At 34.0% G+C, this 23,300-nt stretch overlaps 1 protein-coding gene across 1 annotated transcript; it reads right to left on the minus strand.

The window, feature by feature from the left end:
* Nucleotides 1-16,981: 16,981 nt before the first annotated feature.
* On the minus strand, nt 16,982-20,701 carry LOC112721073 (axial regulator YABBY 1). The gene is made up of 7 exons (XM_025772150.3): nt 20,283-20,701; nt 20,019-20,174; nt 19,761-19,881; nt 18,963-19,011; nt 18,646-18,721; nt 17,857-17,931; nt 16,982-17,431 (listed from the first exon to the last, which is right to left on the minus strand). The coding sequence occupies exons 1-7, from the start codon at nt 20,394-20,396 to the stop codon at nt 17,360-17,362; spliced, it is 663 nt and encodes a 220-aa protein (XP_025627935.1). The 5' UTR covers nt 20,397-20,701; the 3' UTR covers nt 16,982-17,359.
* Between the last annotated feature and the right edge of the window lie 2,599 nt (nt 20,702-23,300).

Genomic DNA, 23,300 nt, shown 5'->3' on the forward strand with positions numbered 1-23,300 from the left:
GAAAATGATTTGATCCGGAGAATGCAATATCTCCCAAAACCCAATGAATCCCCATATCTGATCTACCCATTCTATTTACTTTCTGCATCTTTAATTTCATGCTAATTTCCCATTCCCATTTAATTTCCAGCAATTTAAGATTCTGTCATTTAGTTTAATGCAATTTAATTTCTGCTATTTATTTTCTTGCAATTTAAGTTTCCCTCTAATTTTACTTTCTGCAATTCCAATTGAAATCTGATTTCGCTCAACTAGAACAATTCTCCAATTATAATTGCTCGATCTACCAATCCCTGTGGTATTCGACCTCACTCTTTTGTGAATTTTTACTTGACGACAATCCGGTGCACTTGTCGGAGGGAAATTTGTTGAGAGGCAAATCCCCGTGTATTACTACACTGTGTGATATTTTATGTCTGTGCCCTTACCTCATTGGACTATTGAAGTTAAACAGTTAAATGGATTTAGAAAATTACTTATTTTATCCTATAAAGATGAGATATTCTATGATATTTTATAACAGATATCATCCTAACAATAATCATGAAGCTGATAGCTATTATTAAATTTATGTAGAAACTGGTTAATCTAGCTGCTAGAACGCTTATGATCCCTGTAAGTTTGCCACTAGGCACTTTTCATGTAAGTGTTTTTATTTTGCTCCTCCTTGTAGGTAAAAGTTCATGCCATGGAGAATAAGGTTCATTCTTATATAATCAACTTTCTTCCATTTAACCATATCAAACTTTTCTATATCAAAAATTAGATTGGACTTTGAACTAAAGTCCAATCTAATTGGTTATAATAAAGGCAACCTTTATTTAACTTTAGAAAATTGATGATATATTTACACCTCAAATTTTTGTTATGACTCTGATTTTTCGATTTTGATTTTGTTTGATTTCTGTATTGATTTTTTGTTAAAAATTTTGGTTTTATTCTAATTTGGTTTTAATTTTTGGTTCCCTCTGTTCTAATTTTGTTCTTACTTCTTTTCTAATTTGTGGTTGTCTTGGTGTTTTATTTTAATATTTTAATTTCAGATTCTAATTTTTTATACTAATTTATGTTCTAATTTTTGGGATATTTCTACAATTTGATTGCAATTTGATAATAGGTCAAGTAAAAATAATTTGATATTCTAAAAGGAATAGTGTTTTGCTCGGAGTCTGGAATTAACAATTTGACATTCTGAAAAATTTAACCTATTTGTTCATATCAGAAGCTCAATTCTTTTTTAAGTTCTCTGTTATTTTATAATTTAACTTTTGATTATATTATTGGTGCTCAATTCTTTTTTTCCCAGCTTGATTTGGTTCATTTCCTTCTGACAACTGCCAAATTGTATCAAATTACGGGAACAACCGAAAAAATTATTTAGCTACACTGATAAGCTGGAGTTATTTTTAATAGGAAGGTAATACCAATCAATGTTAAAAATTTTAGCTTTATTTCTTATTGATTAATTTATACTATGATACATATTTGCATTTATTTAATGATAGGTACAATAAATAAAGAAACTGGTCTAAAACGTCTTGGAGTAGAGCAATACTCAATACCAGGCTTTTGTAAAAGTCAGAGCAATGATCAAGCTACTTGAGGTGGATGCAGATACATTTGCAAGGCACGCAGAAATGTACTATAAGAAGTGCCCAGAAATCATGAAATTAGTTGAGGACTTCATGAGAGAGTTGTTAAGGCAAAAAGTAATGCTGAAAATCTCAAGCATGAACTCAGCAGAGTGGAAGCTGAGAAGGATCTTGGTCTTTTTCAAAATAAGCAGTGTCTTGAAAAGATAACAATTTTTAATATGGTTGAACAATTCACTAATGATAAGAGTTAATGTATCAATACACTTTGTTTATGTTTTGAATTGACTTGCTTTTTCGTAGTACTTTTCTTCTAGTTTGACAATACAATGAACTTGTTTATTTTTTGAAATACTATGAATGCTCGAATACAAGTTAAATAAAAATTAGATAAAAATTTGTCTTGATTAAATTTATATTTATTTTGTGTGAAATCAGGTTTATTTTGTAATGAAAAAATCTAAAAAAAAATCCATTTTACCTTACGGTTGGAAAATCCATCTGTATTTAGGCAAGAACAAAGGAGGACAAGAATAACCAAAGAAGCCCCTGGAAGAATCGAGGAAGGTGGCATGCAAAAGGAAGTAACCTCTCAGGGAACCAAGAATTGAAGACAAGCCCCAGGGAAGTGCAACGCCTTTGAAGAGAATTTGTAGATGTTGTCAATCCTGAACTCTTCATACTCTAGAGAGCATAACTTGAGCTACAGATGTCCAAATGAGTCATTTTTAGCTGCGCTAGAAAACTAACATCCAGAGCTTCAAAACGATATGCATATGTCTATAGTGAATATTCAGTTTGGACCACGAACGACCCTCACTTTTCAGCTCATGAAAATAGGGCCCCTAAACCAACGTGGCATGCTATTCAACATGTCTAAAGTGAATCTACGCACCTTCAATGGTTCCCAAGCAACTAGAATGGCGTGCCATGCCATTCTACATTCCAAAGACCCCTGGGAGGTGCACAACTAGGGCGTGCCACACCCTACAACCCCTTCCACATGCCTTCATGCACGCTAGCTTCTCCTTAAGGGCGTGCAACATGCCATCCTCCAAGTGTCACACGCGTTCGTTCTATTAACAACCAAGGACCAAGGGCGTGCAACACGCCATCCTCCAAGTGCAACATGTAAGACCCAAAATTTTTGGAAAATATTATTATGAGTTAATTTCAATTTACTTATTCATTAAAGACTTTATTTTTAGAAATTATTTTATTAAAAGTAATTAAATAAAATTTTGATAATTAAATTATAAATTTTACTTAATCTTATAATTATTGAATAATTTTTCTATATTTGAATTATACAACTTAAGAGTTGTAAAAGAATAAGAATTTTATACGATTTAGTTTAATAATTGAGATTTCGGAATTTAATACTTTAATTTTGCCTTCAAAATTTATTTTTAATCTTTATATACGCTACCTCGAATTCAACCGACTTCATGTCATTTATTCTATTTTTCTCCAATATCAATTCAAACACCAATTCGCATTCTTCATCTTCATGTACAAGATCATAATCTTAACCAAATTTAAGCCTACACTATACCTATCTGTTTCATTCTTGGCTTCGTCTAACTCTTTCTCAATGACTACAAATTTCCTCATCCTGTGCGAGTGCCATCTAATTCAAATTAAATCTCAAGTACTTCTCAACTATTTCAAACACTAAACAATTTCTCTATCTCTTAGTCCAAGTTAATCCATTATAACTTAAACCACTCACTCATAATTTTCATCCCTTAATCCTATGTCAATCCTCAATTCTCTTATCCCAAGATTGTTTTCTTATGTCTCTACAGTTCTAGAGCCACCAAAATCATCGCGCTTCTGCAGCGTCACTCTGATTATAAGCCACTAAGATCTTAATCACACTCTTACTCTGCCAAAACACTCCTTGAATCTCTTCATCTCCCTAACTAGACGTCATCGACCTTTACTCCAGCTGCACGAGTTCTAAACCTTGGCTTTCTCCACCACCTAATCTATTACCGCCTCCATCATAATCCTTAGGTTATCTCCATCCCTTCAGCAGCAGCTCTCATAGTAGGAACCACAAATTCATCTATATCACCTCACTCGTGTTCACGAGATGCCCTTTGGGTCATGTCCACACCAAACAATTGATATTAAGGTGATCAGTCTTAATATCTCAAGTCTAGTGCTTTAAATTTTTAAAAGTATGCTCATGAGCATTTATGCTATATATGTCTAGCAGACAACCTAAATAGCATGTACACACACCCAGAGTATATCCAAAAGCATAGTCAGTTCGTTCCTCAGGCTCTACAGGAACGGACTGCTCTGATACCATAATGTAACACCCTACCACACAGAGTCTTATGCTTAAGTCATAAAATAGAGGTGGTGAGGTATTACGGTCTCTAAAAGTAAAATTATATATATAAATATAATTGAAAAGAAATTTTTATCTAGGAGCCTTTGAAGAGAAAGAGTTGAAACAAAGGCGTTAAACAGAAAAGCGCAACACTAACGCAAACATAGTGTAATTGAAGCGAAATAAGAGTAAACTATACATGGATATATATAGTAAACAGTTTCAAGATACAGATAGCAAAGCTCATGACTCGGCTCGCGAAGATAAACCGACCAGAGCACTTAAGCATATATACATATATATAAGAGAACCCAAAATAAACCCAAAATAAAAAATTTACAGAACCTGTTTCTCCAAAATAACCTCTAAGGGGAAAGTAATACATCATATACATAAGCAATGGAGATAATGAGTCTCTACATATATACATAATCAAAATAAAGTCCCAAAAGCACAAGGATCTTTGCTAGTAGAAGCCTCCAGCATGCCTCAGCGAGGTGCCTCACGTCCTGCATCTAAAAACCACAAAATATGTATTGGGTGAGAACCAGAGGTTCTCAGCATGGTAACAGTGCCCATATATCTAACATATATGTCCCAGGAAAGCTGAAGGCAATTCTAGAACTCCGACATACGATTTAATCTTATAAAAATATAACTAAACCAAAAGTAAATAAGGCAACTAACTAAGGATCTTCATTCTATACTAATATTCCCTTTTCCAACTCCTCTAAACCTCCCAACTACCACCGGAATCAATTATTACACACACAATTACTACACGTAAGGAAATCACAGGTAGAAAGCATATACAGTAGATAAGCAGGTAGCAAGTAGTTTATGCAATCAGTTAGGCATTACAAAAAAAGCATACCAAACAAACACATAGATGCAAATGATGCAGGCCTGTCCTGTGGCTGATGAGTCTCATCTATCGGTTATAAAGCCAACCTGACGTGTCCAGTAGCTAACTCGGGCACAGTCTCTTTGTTGCGCCTTAATACCATTAGAGGGTATCTGTGCCCTGTCACCATTAGAGGGTATCTGTGCCCTGTCACCATTAGAGGGTATCGGCGCCCTGTCACCTTTACAACCAGAGAAATAAAATTACAAGCAAACTCGCATTCAACGTTTTCCATCATGATTTATTTACCACATTCATTCATTAATCATATATGAATCTCTGGCATACTCACCACATTTTCACACTTCCTCAATTAATCATAATCATTTAATCATAATTCATATTTCAGTAATACTTCTTTTTTCATTTTCCCTTACATTCATTCATTCATTCATTCATTTTTCAAACTTTCTTCATCTCCAAGTTACCATTCCTGCCTGCCTTCTTCTCACCACTAAACATACAACTACAGTTTAGGGGCTAAAAGAGTAAAAATAGAGATTTAGAGGTTCAAAATTATATTTTAAAACAGAAAACTCATGATGACATGTCATCATGTCATATTTTTCTATACTTTTTCATACAAGAAATTGATGATTAGTGCTTAGATATTGCATTATTTTGTGCTTAAATAGTATATTTCTTTGATCTTATGATTTTATAAACTTTGTAGAAAATAAGAAGAAAAAGAAGCAAAAAAGCACAAAATAAGTTAAAAAGGAGAAAAAAAGAATTTTGGGACACACTTTGAAGTTGGAGCACACTTTGGAACCTTAGGCAACGCTTTTAAAAGCGTAGCCCATGACCATGAATGAAAGAAACAAAGGCTAGTGCTCATTAAAGGGAGCGCTACGTTAAAATTTGTTCACTTTTTCGGGCTTTTCTTTAAGCCTTGTGACAACATGACCATACCTCATTCAAAGGGCCATAACTTGAGCTACAGATGTCCAATTGATGCGCTTTTAGTTGCATTGGAAAGCTGACATTCTGAGCTTTCCAATGATATATAGCAATCTTTATTTGACATGAAATTGAAGTGCAAGTGATAGGCATATTTAAGGCCCAAAAACCAACCAAAAATGCTCACACCAAGGCTCGAAGAGGGGAACCAAGCAAAGGCCAGGAGTAGCGCTCAAACATTCAAGCGTAGTACCCTCTTTTGCTCACTTTTTCGTGCTCTTTTGGAACCAGGGAGAGCCAAGCATGCACAAAGTAAGACTCACCAAGAGGGAGCGTTGGAAAAAGGCAACGCTACGCTCCCTTTTGCTACCTTTTTCATGCCTCAACCAAGGAAAGCAAAGCTCACCCAAGGCTCAGCATTATATAGCGCTCAAATAGTGAACACTATGGTTAAGGACCAATTGCAACCAAGGTTCACCAACCAAGAGTGAACGCTACGCTCACTATACCAAACGGAGCGCTCCCCTGGAAGGTTCACACACACCTTGACTCAATTGAACCAAGCAACCCTGACCCATGCCACTTGAACCAAGCCATCTTGGATCCAATTCTTCACAGACCCAAGTCACCAAATGCATCCGGATCCACTCTCATTCAAATCCAAAGAAAGCAAAGCCCATATCATCACTCAAAGGCATAAGAACAAGCTAGATTAGGAATTTCATTTAATTTGTAATTTGATTTCAATTTCAATTTCATTTTCATTTTTATAAAGCCTATAAAAAGGCATCTGTTTCATTTTATTAGCGAGGCTGGCTCTGCTAGAGAGCATTAGGAGTAGGATAGAATAGAAAGCTTTCTTGAAATACTTTAAATTTTCTGCACTTTTATTTTTCAATATTGGATTTATGAAATTTCAGTTTCTGCAACCTTTGCTACAATTTCTTCCTCTGTAATTTCCTTTCTGTTTTGATCGAGAGAGAAATTGAGCTCTTGGCTTTATTTCCTTTTTGCTATTTTATTGAAATTGTTAATTTCTCTTTGAGATTTCAGATCTAAGTCTTCTTGAGCTTGATTTACTTTTCTGTACATTTACATTCTGCAACTTTACAATTGAGCTTGCTGCAAATCTGAGTTTACTTTCATGCAATTTAATTCTTCTGCAATTGTTCTGCATCTTACAATTCTTGCTGTGATCTGAATTTACTCTTCCTGCAATTTAAATTTCCAGTCACTTATTCTCAAGATCTCTTCAATTGCTTGCTTTACTGCTTTCTTTAATTTCTAGCACCCAGCCCCCTTTACATTTGATGTAATTTACTTTTCTTGTTCTTTAAGGTTCTGTCAATTTACTTCCTGCAAGTGAGATCTACTGCAATTTTACTTTCCTTGTCATTTAAGCTTCATCTAATTTACATTCTGCTCGTTACTTTCACTGCAATTTACTTTCTGCATTTTTAAATTCCTAGCAATTTCCTTTCTGTTGGTTACATTTCACTTAATTCACCAATGTTAGCTTGACTAAACTAATCACCCACTAAAGTTGCTTGATCCATCAATCCCTGTGGGATCGACCTCACTCTTGTGAGTTTTACTACTTGATGCGACTCGGTACACTTGCCGGTGAGTTTTGGTGTGGCAATCTAATTTCCACCCATCAAGTTTTTGGCACCGTTGCCGGGGATTGATTTAGATCAACAATGATTAAGTGAGTGAGAGGTCTAGATTAAGTATTTTCTTTTTTTTTTTTGTTCTCTGTTTTAAGCTGATAGCAAGGTGTTTGAGTTATTGCCTCACTAAGAAATTCTTCTCTGAGACATGAATTTCAACTTTCATTGGTGTTGTGTTTTACAAAATTCAAATGGAGTTTAACTCATCTTATGATCAAACAAATTTTATGGGATATTACCCACCATCATCAATTTCTAATGATGGCTGGGAATATCACCAACAAATTACAGATCCTGAGCACTCCAATCCATGGAGATATGTCTCAGAACCATAAGATGAGCAAGAGAATCATATGAGATACTTCCCACAACCACAAAATTATTCAAGTCATTATTCCAATAGTGGTTGGGAGTATCACCAAGAATTGAAAGAGTATGAACACCTCCCAGAACCACAAGATGACCCGTACTGCTATAACAACCACTCATATTGTGGCTGGGAAAGTCAAAACCAAAGGAATCTTGATGATCCATACTTTGTTCATCAAGAAATATCATCACTGGAGTATGCTTTCAATAAATTCATGCAAAATTGTCCACCAATGTTACAAGAAGATCCATACTGTGATGAATTTAACAATTCTTCAAGTTGTGCTTGGGAGGACCAAAACCAGAAAGCATATGACAATTCATACTCCACTTATCAAGAGCCATCATCACTTGAGCAAACCTTCAATTCATTTATGCAAACTTGTCCAATCTCACCTCACAGTTCCTCATTTAAAAATTCTTCCTCATTTGATTATGCCTCAACACAAAATCCCCTCCAAGATCCATACAATTCATTCCACCAACCACAAAACTTACTCCACAATCCACAAGATTCATTCCATATATACCTCTCAAAATAACCTCACCATAACACATCCATATCCACAAAATTTCTCTCAACCTTCATCTTTTGAGCTAGTATCTGAGGATCCCCTTCAAAATTCCAGGGAATTATTGGAAAAGCAAGAATAACTCCTCGAAGAACAAAAACAATTCTGGACAGAGCAAGAGATCCTCTTCAAGAAGATGGATGGGCACTTAGAGCAAATGAGAAAATACTCAGAACTGCTAAGCAAGGAAGATGAAGACCAATTGGTGGATGTGAAGGAGGAAATGAAAGAACAAGAAGAAGAGGTCTCTGTGTCAAGTGAATTTTCAGTAAAGAAAGAAGAGGTAGTGGAGGTAATTGAACCTGAGGTTGCATATCTACAAAATCCACTTGAGATGACAAGGGAACATGAAAACTCACAACCCTCACAAACTTTCCTAAACCAAAACTTCTCAGCATTTGAATCCATGATTGAAAGATATAAAGAGGAGATGAAGAAATCTTGGGAAGAACAACAAACCTCCTCCATAAAAGTGCTATTAAGTCAAATGTTGGGTGCAAAAGAGGAAGTGGAAGAACAAGAAAGTGAGGAAGTCAATCAAGAGAATTCACACTCAAGTGAAGCAGAGAAGTACATACAGGAAGAGCTCATGGAACTACCAATTCAAAAGGCTCTTGATGAAGATAAAACTTCAATAATCACACGGCAACCAAGTCTTGAATCCAGAGAAGTGAAGGCAACTAACAAGAGCACCAATACTGTCCCTGATCCAGCAAGCAAGCTCAATCAAGACATTTACAAAAGGAAGCTTGTTGAGGAGAGGCCAAGACAAGGGACAATAGTTGAGTCTTCTCCCCCCTTGAGGTCATTCCTCTTAACAAACTGGAAGAAGAGGAAGAAAGTGAAGAACAACATGTCAAGCTAATGACACTAAAAGAGCGCTTGTTGGGAGGCAACCCAACCTTAGGTAACATTTCATTTCTCTGCTTGGTTTATTTTCTTTTTTGCTTTATTTAAATTTCAATAAATTGGCATATGATTACATCCTAAGTTTGGTGTTGCCCTGCAACAAATTATTTTCAATCCTTCTGGATGATTGCATCAAATCAAAAATGAAAGTGTCACACTGAGATTCTAAGTTTGGTGTGCCACTTATTTTCTATGCAAGAAATCCAGCAACACAACTTGTCTGCATGCCTCTGCAGTGTTATTCTTTTCTTTTGGTTTGACACTTTGTTATTCTGTTTACTTTAGTTATTTCTTTGTTTTTAATGCATTCATTTATTTTGCTTCTTGACTGTTTTTATTAAATACCTCACCAAGAAATTCTTACTCATGACAGATTCTTGGCTTGGTGATTGTATTTAATATATAACAGTTCTTTGTGTTTAGTTTTAGTTCAAATAAATTGACATATGGTTGCATTCTAAGTTTGTTGTTGCTATGCAACAAAATTTGGTTCCAATCCTTACTAGATACTTGCATCAATTCCAAGTGAAAGTGTCACACTAAGTTTGGTGTGCCACTTATTTTCTTTATGCAATGTATCATGCACACCCTCTATGTTTGCAATCACAATGTCTCTGTCTCTTATGCCTTGATTGTTATCTTTAATTTTGCTTGCTTAAAACACATGTACTACTAACATTTCATTGTGTAAGACATTCATGATCCATCTTAGCCCCATAGCCATTGTTCTAATTGTTGCTTGAGGATGAGCAAGCATTCTGAGTTTGGCAAAAAAAGAGTAGAAGGAAAAGGACAATAGTAGAGAAGATGAATTACAAGGTTGTAAAGTTCCTTTTCCTCTCATTTGTTTCCAGCACTTTAAATTGCATGATTGTCTTTATCTTCTCTGTTTACATGTGTGTATGAATAAGCATAGCCTAAATTTTTATTGTAACATGGTGCTGTACCATTATGACTACCAACTTGAGTTTTGTGAGTTCAAAGCAGTAAAGCATCATGATCATAAACAAACAAGGAATTTAAGAAGAACTTAGCATGTGCATACAAGTATTGAAAAGCTAGTATGGTTAATTGTTGCTCAATTGCAGTAGATTTTATTTAATTGAAGTTTTCATCTAGGACATTTTGTGAAATCTTTTGAAATCATGAAAACCTTGAAGAAGCAAATGCAAATAATGCAAGAAAGAAAAAGGAAAATGGTGCCCGAAATTGTGATCATCAATGGCGCCAACAACTTGGTACGCACAATTGTAATCTCAACTCTTTATCATAACTTCGCACAACTAACCAGCAAGTGCACTGGGTCGTCCGAGTAATAAACCTTACGTGAGTAAGGGTCGATCCCACGGAGATTGTCGGTCTGAAGCAAGCTATGGTCACCTTGTAAATCTCAGTCAGGCGGATTCAAATGGTTATGGTGAATTGATAATAAAAAGGTAAATAAAATGTAAAATAAAGATAGAGGTACTTATGTAATTTATTGGTGAGAATTTCAGATAAGCGTACAGAGATGCTTTCGTTCCTCTGAACCTCTGCTTTCCTACTGTCTTCATCCAATCATTCCTACTCCGTTCTATGGCAAGCTTTATGTAGGGCATCACCGTTGTCAATGGCTACATCCCATCCTCTCTGTGAAAATGGTCCAATGTGCTGTCACTGCATGGCTAATCATCTGTCAGTTCTCGATCATACTGGAATAGGATTTACTATCCTTTTGCGTCTATCACTACGCCCAGCACTTGCGAGTTTGAAGCTCGTCATAGCCATCCCTTCCCAGATCCCACTCGGAATACCACAGAAAAGGTTTAGACTTTTCGGATCTCAAGAATGGTCGTCCATGTGTTCTAACTTATACCAGGAAGATTCTAATATCTCGGACTCGGTCCTCTGTATTAGATATCTAAGAGATACTCATTCTAGCTTGTTTGCATGTAGAACGGAAGTGTTTGTCAGGCACGCGTTCATGGGTGAGAATGATGATGAGCGTCACATAATCATCACATTCATCATGTTCTTGGGTGCGAATGGATATCTTAGAGAAGGAATAAGCTTGAATTGAATAGAAAAACAGTAGTACTTTGTATTAATTCATGAGGAATAGCAGAGCTCCACACCTTAATCTATGGAGTGTAGAAACTCTACCGTTGAAAATACATAAGTGATATAGTCCAGGCATGGCCGAATGGCCAGCCCCCCAAAACGTGATCAAAGGATCAAAAGATAATCCAAAGATGTAAATACAATAGTAAAAAGTCCTATTTATGCTAAAACTAGTTACTAGGGTTTACAGAAATGAGTAAATGATGCAGAAATCCACTTCTGGGGCCCACTTAGTGTGTTCTTAGGCTGAGCATTGAGCTTTACACGTGTAGAGGCTTCTCTTGGAGTTGAATGCCAGTTTGTAACCTGTTTCTGGCGTTTAACTCCAGAATGCAGCATGGAGCTGCCGTTGAACGCCAGTTTGCGTCATCTAAACTCGGGCAAAGTATGGACTATTATATATTTCTAGAAAGCCCTGGATGTCTACTTTCCAACGCAATTGAGAGCGCATCATTTGGAGTTCTGTAGCTCCAGAAAATCTACTTTGAGTTCAAGGAGGTCAGAATCCAACAGCATCTACAGTCCTTCTTCAACCTCTGAATCTGATTTTTGCTCAAGTCCCTCAATTTCAGCCAGAAAATACCTGAAATCACAGAAAAACACACAAAATCATAGTAAAGTCCAGAAATATGAATTTAATTAAAAACTAATAAAAATATACTAAAAACTAACTAAATCATACTAAAAACTATGTAAAAACAATGCCAAAAAGCGTATAAATTATCCGCTCATCACAACACCAAACTTAAATTGTTGCTTGTCCCCAAGCAACTGAAAATCAAATAGGATAAAAAGAAAAGAATATACTATAAATTTCAAAATATCAATGAAACTTAGCTCCAATCAGATGAGCGGGACTTGTAGCTTTTTGCCTCTTGAATAGTTTTGGCATCTCACTTTATCCATTGAGGTTCAGAATGATTGGCATCTATAGGAACTTAGAATACAGATAGTGTTATTGATTCTCCTAGTTCAGTATGTTGATTCTTGAACACAGCTACTTTATGAGTCTTGGTCGTGGCCCTAAGCACTTTGTTTTCCAGTATTACCACCGGATACATAAATGCCACAGGCACATAACTGGGTGAACCTTTTCAGATTGTGACTCAGCTTTGCTAAAGTCCCCAATTAGAGGTGTCCAGGGTTCTTAAGCACACTCTATTTTTGCTTTGGACCTCAACTTTAACCGCTCAGTCTCAAGTTTTCACTTGACACCTTCACGCCACAAGCACATGGGTAGGGACAGCTTGGTTTAGCCGCTTAGGCCAGGATTTTATTCCTTTAGGCCCTCCTATCCACTGATGCTCAAAGCCTTGGATCCTTTTTATTTACCCTTGCCTTTTGATTTTAAGGGCTATTGGATTTTTGCTCTTGCCTTTTGGTTTGATTTTCAGAAGAATAATCACTGGATTCATCATCCAAGGGATCAGTAACAGATTTGAGAGCTATTCTTTTTCTTTTAGTATATTTTTTCAAATATGTATTTTCAAACGCAAGTAAGTTCCCTCTCAGATCATCATATGTCATGGAATCAAGACCACTACTCTCAGATATCACTATAGCCTTAGTTTCCTACTCTTTTGTAAGACTTCTCAAAATTCTCCTCACAAGCACAGATTCAGGATACGTGATCCCCATAGCATCTAAGCCAATGATGATGACATTGAATCTTTCGAACAACTCATCTATAGATTCTCCTTCGTTCATTGAGAATATTTCATACTCTCTGTTTAGCATGTCTATTCTGGTCTTCTTTACTAGAGTTGTGCCTTCATGAGTGACTTGTAATTTGTCCCAGATTTTCTTTGCTGTTGTGCATCTTGATACCCGTCGGTATTCCTCGAAACTGATTGCACAGTTAAGCAAGTTGACAGCTTTGGCCTTGAGCTCCACCTTTTTTCTGTCTTCTTCGGTCCAGCTAGCTTCACCCTTGAGAGAGACTACACCATCGGCTCTTGTGGTGGTTGGGAACTGAGGACCTTCTAAGATTATTTTCCAGAGTCTGTAATCTACTGATTGGACAAAACTCTTCATTCTTCCCTTCCAATAAGTGTAGTTTTTTCCATTAAAGAGAGGAGGTCTGTTGCTTGACTGCCCTTCTGTCAGAGTGTAGGCTACCAGGTTTGAGCCACTATTTTCTTCCATCAGGATCTTTTCTCCAAGCTTCAAAGCTTGATCTCTTTAAGACCAAGTTCTGATACCAATTGATGGTTTATCAGTGGCTAAGAGAAGGGGGAGTTGAATCTTAGCTCCTTTTTGCTGAGTAACTCTTGCTTCCTTTTAAAATGCTTTAGGAGATTTTTCTGCGTTTTGTCTCATAACCAGACACGAGATATTTTTTTTTGTCTCATACCCAGTCAGGAGATAATTTTCAATTTTGTCTCCTTAGCAACAGAAACTGAAATGGAGTAGGAGAGAAAGAGAGAATCACACCAAGAAGTATCCTGGTTCAGTTGCCAAGTACAATGCAGCCTACATCCAGTCTCCATCACAACAATGATGGAATTTCACTATAATCATCTTGATTACAGACACCAATTCTCCCTAGGAACTACCCTTCCTATCTGGGACAAGTCTAGAATCTATCACAATCCTGAACTTGACTTTGTCACCTACCAAGCTTTCAACTGCTAAGTGCTAACCCAACTTGCAAGGGGATTTCCACAGAATATGATACACAACACATAGATGTACAAAGGACCTCTAAGACACCTATGACTTTTTTTTTATTTTGTATCCTCTGCCTTTTTTTGCTCACTGGCTCTTTCTTACAAACCTCACACTGTTTGCCTTTTTCACCATGAGACTCAAGACAGACAAAACTAAACAGAAAAATACAATATGAAACACATTGAAGGAGAAGAACTTCTGTTAGCTTGGGTAGCTATGAGAACTCTGTGCTTTCACTCTTTTCTCCTTGCTTCAAGCCTTGGCTGTTCACCCTTATTATAGAAGGGGAAGCCTCAAAAGGTTGAAACGGTTCAACCGAGCTAATCTCCTTCTTCTTCAATAACAAAACCGGTTCGGTCAAAGAGAGAAGAGAGGGAACCGTATGCAAAAACCAACATGCAATTACCTTTTCCTCATCCCATCTCATCATACTTCATCAATCTGAGCCTTCCATCTTGACTTGGTCCCCAAGAAGGATTCCTGACCCTTAATGAACCCTCAATCTTTGACAGCTCCATCTGCTCTATCTTCTGCTTCTTCCCCACATAGTTACAGTAGCTACCTCCTGTGTTGGATGAACAAAAGTAGAGACGAGCCATACTCCAGGGATCTTCTTCTCTGACCGAATTGGATTGCTTCCATTTCTAGGTATGGAGATCTTGAGACTTCTTCACCACTTCTTACCATAAGTGGCAAAGATCTCAGCCACGCCAAAACTTGAATCTTTTTTTTTTTTTTTTGCTAAGGACATCATCACCTTAGCTCTTTTCTTGCCCATAGCTTCACTGCTCTATACCTTCCCTCTGATGGCTTACTTCTTCTTCTTTCCTGTGACATGACCGAAAAAGAGAGAGAAGAGAGAGAAGAAAGAAAAGCATTCAATGGAATTAAGAAAGGAAATTAAAATGAGTTAATTTTACACTCCCCATGCCTAGTAACGTGTAAAGCAATTAATGCCATCAAATTAATTTCAAACTTTCTCTTTCCAGTTACGAAGGCAATTAAACACAATTAAATGAATTTTGAAACCCATTCTTTAGTGGGATAATGTAACCGCGGGAAGCATGAAACTTTGCTTTCTTCCAATTTTAGTTTTAGACCAAACTTTGGTCTTGCAACAAAGATTTTATTTTGGGCTTGCACAATAATTTTCTAACCCAATTGACATAAAACTCAGCCACATCATGAATAGCAATATTTCACAAGGCTTGGAAGTTATCAACATATTGGGCTTATGTTTCTTTTAGCCCAATGACAAAAATATGCAAGTAAGAAAATTTATTAATCAACATATGTGATTCAAAAATCAAATTAATAATTTTATAATTAATTATTTTAATAATGTTTGATCATCATCAAATTAATTTGGAGTTTTCAAACTTATCAATTTATTATGAGGTATTTAACTTTTTAAGTAAGAAAAAGGAAAAAAATGTATAATTTGATCTAAATGATTATAAAAACATCAATTTAATTGATTTTTGAGTTAGAAAAAAAGTTACCGAGTAAAATCTTTATCTTTCTAGTAATATTAAAAACTTGTGAGTATTATAGTTTGCTTTTAAATATTTTAATTTATTAGAATGATTTTAATTTTAACATATGTAACACATATTTAGTTAAAAGATATTGATGTTTATATTCATCAAAGTGATGGTAATAATATACTTTATACTGTATTTTTTTATTTTTCTGGTCAAGACGATAAAAATGAAAATGAAGGTGAATATAATCTCAATAAATCAAATCTCGAGCAACGTTTTTCGGATTTTGATGATTATTGATTATAAACTTTAATGTTGACCATTAATATTTGAATATTTACTTTTTTTTTTACTTTTTTCATTTTTGTTTATATGAAATTATTACAAGACTTCAGTTGATATCCTATTTTTAATTTTTATATTTTTAAAATTTATATTAGAAAATATAATTATATTTTTGTGTATTTATTTATAATTTTATATATTATTTTATTATAATTTAATTATTTTAATTAAATTATAGTTAAATTAATTAAATCTCTAAATCGATAAACTACTACTAACTAGAATAATTGATGGTTCGATTTTTAGAACCTTACCTTAAACGTACACAATGTGACTAATCATCTATGACCAATGTGTAACTAGCGCAGTCAAATTAGGAAGTTGCTGCTATAGCATTAACATCTCAATCACCAATGTGCCTAATAAAGAAAATTTTGAGATTAAGTTTTTCAATGACAAGATATGTGTGTTCCTAATTTTGGTAATCAAAAAGCCTTCTTTTTGACATCAAGGTAAAAATTCCTGAAACAGCTTGTGTCACACATAGACTTTTGGTCGTTAAATGCGGAGAACAAAGATGACTCATCAGCTTTTCTAGGGCATGGAATTATTATCCTATTGAAAGAAAATGATAAGTAAAACATGCCAATATGGAATCAAAACACAAAAGCTATACCTAACCGTACATAGACCAAAACAAAATCCATGTACGTAGGCATTAAGCATTTTTCATCCTTAAATAGCATGCATACAAACATTTTTCTTTCCGGGCTAATTTAATGTTAGTTATGTTTAGCATATTCCTATATCTACATATGAATCTCGTTTGAAGTACGAAATAATATTAATTATGAGATAGATATATGTATTCATGTAATGAAAATGAGTAAAGATCCACATGTTTATATTAATTTGGTTATAAGACATTTCTGCTTTTCGTTGTAAAGGTGAGACAGCTCTTTAATTTTTTTTTTTTTTAGGAAGTTAAAAATTACTAATTAACCATAGAATAATAATAAAAAATTATGCCTAGTTATTGATAGCTAAGTATAGCATAATGGTAGGTAATAATTGAAAAATTATAAAAAGTTAATTTTTAGTTAATTAATATTAACTTTATAATATTTATTTTTTAAGATAAAAATTATTTTTAAAAAATTAACGAATATTAATCGAAAAAGATTGACTCAACTCATAATAATTTATTATCAGATACACTAGAACATTAAATAACAATTCCAAAGGAGCTAGTACTAAATAACATAATTAAAAGGTTAATAATAACAAGGTCTACTACGAACAACAGGCATGAAACAATTCCAAAAGAGCTAGTACTAACTAGCTTAGTCCTTAGTTATCAACTTATCAACATAAACCACCATCATCATCATCATCATTATCAGCTACAATAATAGGTGCATACATATATAACCTAAAGGAATCAAAGTTCCGCCAATGAACTTGAAAGGGTTACGTTGATGATGGATTCCATCGGAGAATTTTCACTTTTGCATTTACTTGAAAGAGAAAAGTCACATCATAGTGCTATAGCTAGCTGAATCAGTAGGGTGAAACACCAACATTAGCCGAAGCATAAAACCCAGCATCTTTCATCAGGACCTCTTCTCCTTCCTGAAACAAAACAAAACAAAATATTAATAGACACGTTGACAATAAAATTCACATAAAACTGTTCAACTATTCTAAATCAATCATTATTATAGGTGTATAAAAAAATAATTATCGGTATAATATATATATATATATTAAAATATAAAATATATATTAAAAATAAATTAGATAATATATATTTATACATGAACATTTGATAACTAATTTAGTTTAATAATAATTTTTTATTTTGAATTACAATATTGAAAGTACGGGTTAGAAAATAAAAAGTATATGGTCCGATCGAACAAGACTAATATAGTTATTACTTATTTTTGGATTGATTTCCTAAATTTACTTGTGCATAATAATAAAGTAACATTAATAGATAGAATGTGATAATAGATGCACAAAATATATATAGAAGGGATTGCATGATAAGGTACCTGCTGGCGCACGTTTGTCTTCTTCACAGTCTGATCAGGCATGAGACCAAAGTGAATGTGTGGGAAGTGGGCCCACTGACACACAAAGCGCGTCACATATTAAAAGGAGTCCAAAATGAACTAGAAAACCGGATATATACAGAATCTACTTGATTGTTCAACTTGAACATAATAATTCTTATGCCACATTTTTAGCACATTATCTTTCTAAAGGGGAAAACATATATAAAATGTAACAGTTATTTGTATGGAGATATCTTTAAATATTATATATATATCGATTAAATAGTTTGATCGATATATTTAATTGAATATATTTGATTAAATTATCTAATAATTTATAATGTTATTTCACATACAAATATATTCATGAAAGTAACCATTAGAAAATCATCATAAAATGTATTTGTTTATTAAATATTAGCTGAAAGTATTTTCTAGCCTTTTTTCCATATACATATGTTGTTCTACTTTTATATAGAGATACTACTTTAAAGTGTTCTTTCAAAACTACTATAATTCTAAATTAAAGGAAGCTAGGTAAAAGAAACAATGCTGATTTTTAAGTAAAGCATAGGAGAGGAAAAACACTACAGATTGAATGACACGTTGCATGCAAAAAATTTAGGGCATTAGAAAAACTATATGATAGACAATATATGGAAACCCTAATAAAGGCTACTAAGGAAATACACTAGGGCTAACAACTAACATTTAATAATTATTTGTATTGATTAATATATAGTATTGATTTTTGTATTTTTTTTAATGTGGAAAAATGAAGCATACATTCTTGGCAGCTGCACTGAAGGCCTCTCTGTGGGTTATATCAGGATTGACAGACTTAATGCGTTGGATCTCGTCCCTGCAGATCGATATATACATACATACATATTCAGATTCAGATTTGATTTAACTTTATAACGAAACTATGATGCAGACATAAATATTTAATATATATGAAAAAGATATTTCTTTTATCCGAAAATAAGTATCGTTTTTAAATGTATTTTGGACTCATATATATATATGAAAAATGGTATTTATTTTTGGCTAAAAAGGAGTAATAGAAGAAGAGAAAGGGTTATTCATGGATATATACTCACTTAATGAAGCGGTTGTAAGCGGATGGGACTCTCTGTCTCTTCTCAGGAGCTGGGAGAGAAACATGCATGGCATTCACAATCATGTCAAAATTAAATCACTTCAATAATTCCTTTTGACTTTTACTTTTAAAGTTTATAATTAATTCAATCTTTTCTCTGGCATCACCATTATGGACTATATGCATTCTCTTCTGCATTATTAGTGTTACAAGTTTCAAGCAACTATAATTCCGGGGGAGAATGAATAAAGAAGCTTGATAAAATCTGAACTATCATATATCTTTCTCTCTCTCTCTCAACCACTCAACTCTTTTCCCATACTACTACTCTAATTATATAAGAGGCCAAAATAACCCTTTTTTAAGTAAAAAAAGAAACCTTTTATCTCTGTCGGTGCTTGGTATTAATCTAATCAATTGTAAGGGGGAAAAATGAACATTCTTACTGTTTTCTAATTATACAAAATAATCAGTCAACATTTATAAATGGTAGCTAATAAAGAACCAAGGAGGGTTTTAGCTAGGTACTTTGGGGGTTAATGCCTTAAGAGACCCCCCCCCCCCTCCTTTTTTTAATCAAACGGATCGTACTAATTGGAGACTGTTAATAAAGATAAAAGTAGTAGAGCATATTTTTTAATCAATAATGTTAGTTGAAGTTGCTTTCAGCATAAAAAATAAGAAGTTTATAGTAAGAAATTAAAGGGAAAGCATCATTTCGACACCGAGAAAATCAACCTGAACATTTCCCCAAACATAACGTTGTGTAAGAAAGAAAATGAAAATGTATGTGACGTACGTCTGTTTATGATAGGTGGGCGTGGAAGCTCATCAACAACAGTCCTAGTAGGCATGGAGAATTCATTTGGTGTGTTTGTCTGGTTCATGAAGAAATTTGGGGATGGATTCGGAATCTCCTCCTGTAACCAAGAAATTACTGATTAGCAACTAGCAAATCGCTTTGATTTATGGTAACATTTTATCATGAAACTGCTTTAAGCTGAATAATTATATCTCTAACACATTTTATGAATGTACTAGAAAAGTGTATATATACCAGAAGGTTATGAGTTGGGGAGAAGAAAGAGTGTCCGAAATGGAATTGATTGGGCGATGGAAGAAGAAGGCCTCGCATGTTCACCGGCAGCAGATTGGTGCAATGGCCGCATCGCACCGTGACCGTCTTGAACAAGCTTGTGCAGGGAACACTCACCTGAGACAACAACAAACAATAATAACCCTAGGCAGATGTAGGTGGATGATGATATAGAATAAAAATGAGAAGAATATATATATGAAGTAGGGAGTTTGAGATTCATACAGCAAGGACAGTGTCACAAATGTTGCAGTGAACATAACAAAGCTGTTCGGAAGGAGGGATGTGGTCCAGTGATAATGTAGTTGAAGAAGAAGAAGAGGAGGAGGATGATGACATCTTCAATTAAGTAAAAAAGTGATTTCCTCTTTCTATATTTTTTAAAAGAAAAAGAGTTTGATGATTGGTCTCTTGATTGGTTGATTGATTGATTGATTGATTGATGGATGATGGACAGGTTAACCACCACGCACCACACTAGCACCCTCGTCTCCTTGGATATGCTTTTTTTGATTATGAGTTGTGAAAGAAAGGCGCAGAGACACACAGAAACAGAAAGAGAAACAAAGAGATGATGGATGAGAGTGAAAGAGAAAGAGTCTCTCTCTCTCTCTCGCAAAGACGTTGTTGCTTGGGGCAATTCTGTTCCTGTGTTTATTGGTCTTGTTTATAGAGAGAGCGATGGAACAAGCACATGGATGGATGGATGGATGGATGGATATGCATGCATGGATGTGTCATGTCAAGGTTGGAAGAGGGGAAAGGGGGGGAATGAAGTGATGATGTTATGTAAGATGGAAACATAGATGGATGCATGAATGGTATGTGGTTGGCATTCCCAATGGAGAGAGAAAGAGAGGGCGGCAGATGTGGGGGAGAGGAGCCAGAAAGGGACGTGTGCATGGGGTGATATAGCTTTCACACACTCACCTGTTGTTTTCAATAGTTAAAGACGCTCTTGTCTTCGAGCCTGCTTCCTCTCAAACCACTCTCCTCCTTTTATTTATTCTCAACAGTCATACCATAACTCCTCTCTCTCCCTCTCCCTCTCCCTCTCCCTCTCATATACTTGTATAATTTATTACTTTATCATTATTATTCCCTTATTAAAAATATTATTTATGTTTTTTTTTTTCTTTTATCAACTTCAATTTTTTAAAAAAATGATATCATGGTAAAAAATTTCTATATCCAAAAAAATTATTATTCAATTTTTAATGAATTTAAAAAAAATAATATAAGATAAATAAAAAAATGTCTATTGCAAAAGTTGTAGAAACTTAAAAGAAACTCTTACTTAAAAAAATATTAGTGATATGATTATTTATGTTGTTTATTTTATAAATTTAAATTTCTAAAAAAATAATATAATGACATTCTTAAAAAAAATTAGTATATGACAAATAAGAAAAAGTTATCCAGAAATTAAACAAACTTTAAAAAAAAAAATTATTTAAAAAAATATTAAAAATATAATAATTTATTTGTCATCGCCTATGGTTATAGTTTTGGAGTAGCGATTTTCTGAAAATTATATATACTTGTGTTTATTACTTGGGAGAAAATACAGATATACATAAAAAAAAAAAAGGGAAAGAAGTTGTTTTTTTCTTCTTCTTTTCTTTGTTTTATAGATATATATAAATTATATGGACTCGTGGGACATATATAAATTTGTTTCCAAACACTTAGAGAAAATTAAAAAGAGATATCTGAGTATAGGTGTAAAAAGAAATTAGTTCTCTATCTTAATAAAATTATATTTGTCTCTTTAATTTGAAATACGTTTATATATTTATTTTTATAATAGTATTATGTTCTAATGACCAAAAGCAACTAATAGAATGGAGGGGAACTCAGAACTGAGTGGCATTCTGTTTTATGAAGTGATGATGAATTTAATAAGTAATGACACAAATATATAGATATGGTAAACTTGGCGACAAGGGAGAGATAGAATGATGATGAAAAGCGTGCCCCACTTGAATGTAGCCCTAATAACAACACTTCTCTCTTCCCACTTACTCTATCTCTTGTTACCTTCTCCGTCTCCTTAGGGCTGCTGGCTCAATGTGAATAGTGAATAATAACCCTCATTGAAGCTACAGCCAGTGAAACTAGAGAAGCTCCATGATAGCATCATCATCATCATCATCAACAACAACAACATCATTCAACATTCAACATTCAACATTATAATAATAATATTTGTGAAAAAGAGATAAACATACAATGCAAGGCTTATTTTACTTTTGGTGATTTGACAACTCCATCTCGCTGGCCTATACACAGAACTGATACGTATTTAAGGCAGTAAAAAACAATCTCAGTCATGAGCAGACTTTCCCTCTTGCTAGCTATGCTTACCACCTTTGTCCTTTACTATATTTCTATTTCTTTTCTCTTAGAATCTTTTTTCTCTCCTTCGCCTCGCTATTCTCATCATCATCCTCAACATTTTCTTATTTAATTTCGATACTGGTTAACGTTTTAAAAGTTTTGCTAATGACTGCTCTGTTGAAAATCCCCATATAAATTTTTTTATTAAAAAATAGAAAATGAAAAACTTTCAGTACATAAATTATATGTATTTAATTAAAATATTTTTAATAAAAATAATCTTAACAAGTACTAAGTAGCAAAATCATAATTTTTAAACTAAGCAATAAAAGAAAAATTTTACCCAAGATTGTAAACTCCAAATCTGCACTAGGATTTTGAGATAAACTAAAAATCCAAAATGAATAAGTACATGTAACTAACTTAATTAAAAATAATGTTATACAATCAATAAAATTTATCAATTTTAGCTAATATTTAATCAATACCTAAACTCTGAGAAATAAATTCTAATTGTAGAAAATAAGATGTTAACTTAGTATTTTCTAATAAAAAATGTTAGTTTATAACATTTCTCTTTAATTAGTTAACACTAACTTCTTACAGTTAAGATTAAATATTTAAAATTTAAAATTTAAAAAGTAAATTGAACTCTAATAATTAAACTCTTTTTGTATTTACAGCATATTTTTTTAAAACAGCAGACACATACATGATGCGGAAATCAAAACCCTAGTAATATATAGTATAGTATATCCGGGGGCAGGGCTCTCAAATTGTTGGTGTTGTATGAAGAATGATGGATGATATTCAAATTTTGGTGAAATTGATGGTGGTTGGCATGGAACAGCTTTGCATGATCCATTGGTTTGAGGGAGATCCGATGGATCAGAAGAGTCGCCA

This window comes from Arachis hypogaea, chromosome 11 (assembly GCF_003086295.3).
Source record: "Arachis hypogaea cultivar Tifrunner chromosome 11, arahy.Tifrunner.gnm2.J5K5, whole genome shotgun sequence".
In the NCBI taxonomy this organism is placed as follows: Eukaryota; Viridiplantae; Streptophyta; class Magnoliopsida; order Fabales; family Fabaceae; genus Arachis; species Arachis hypogaea.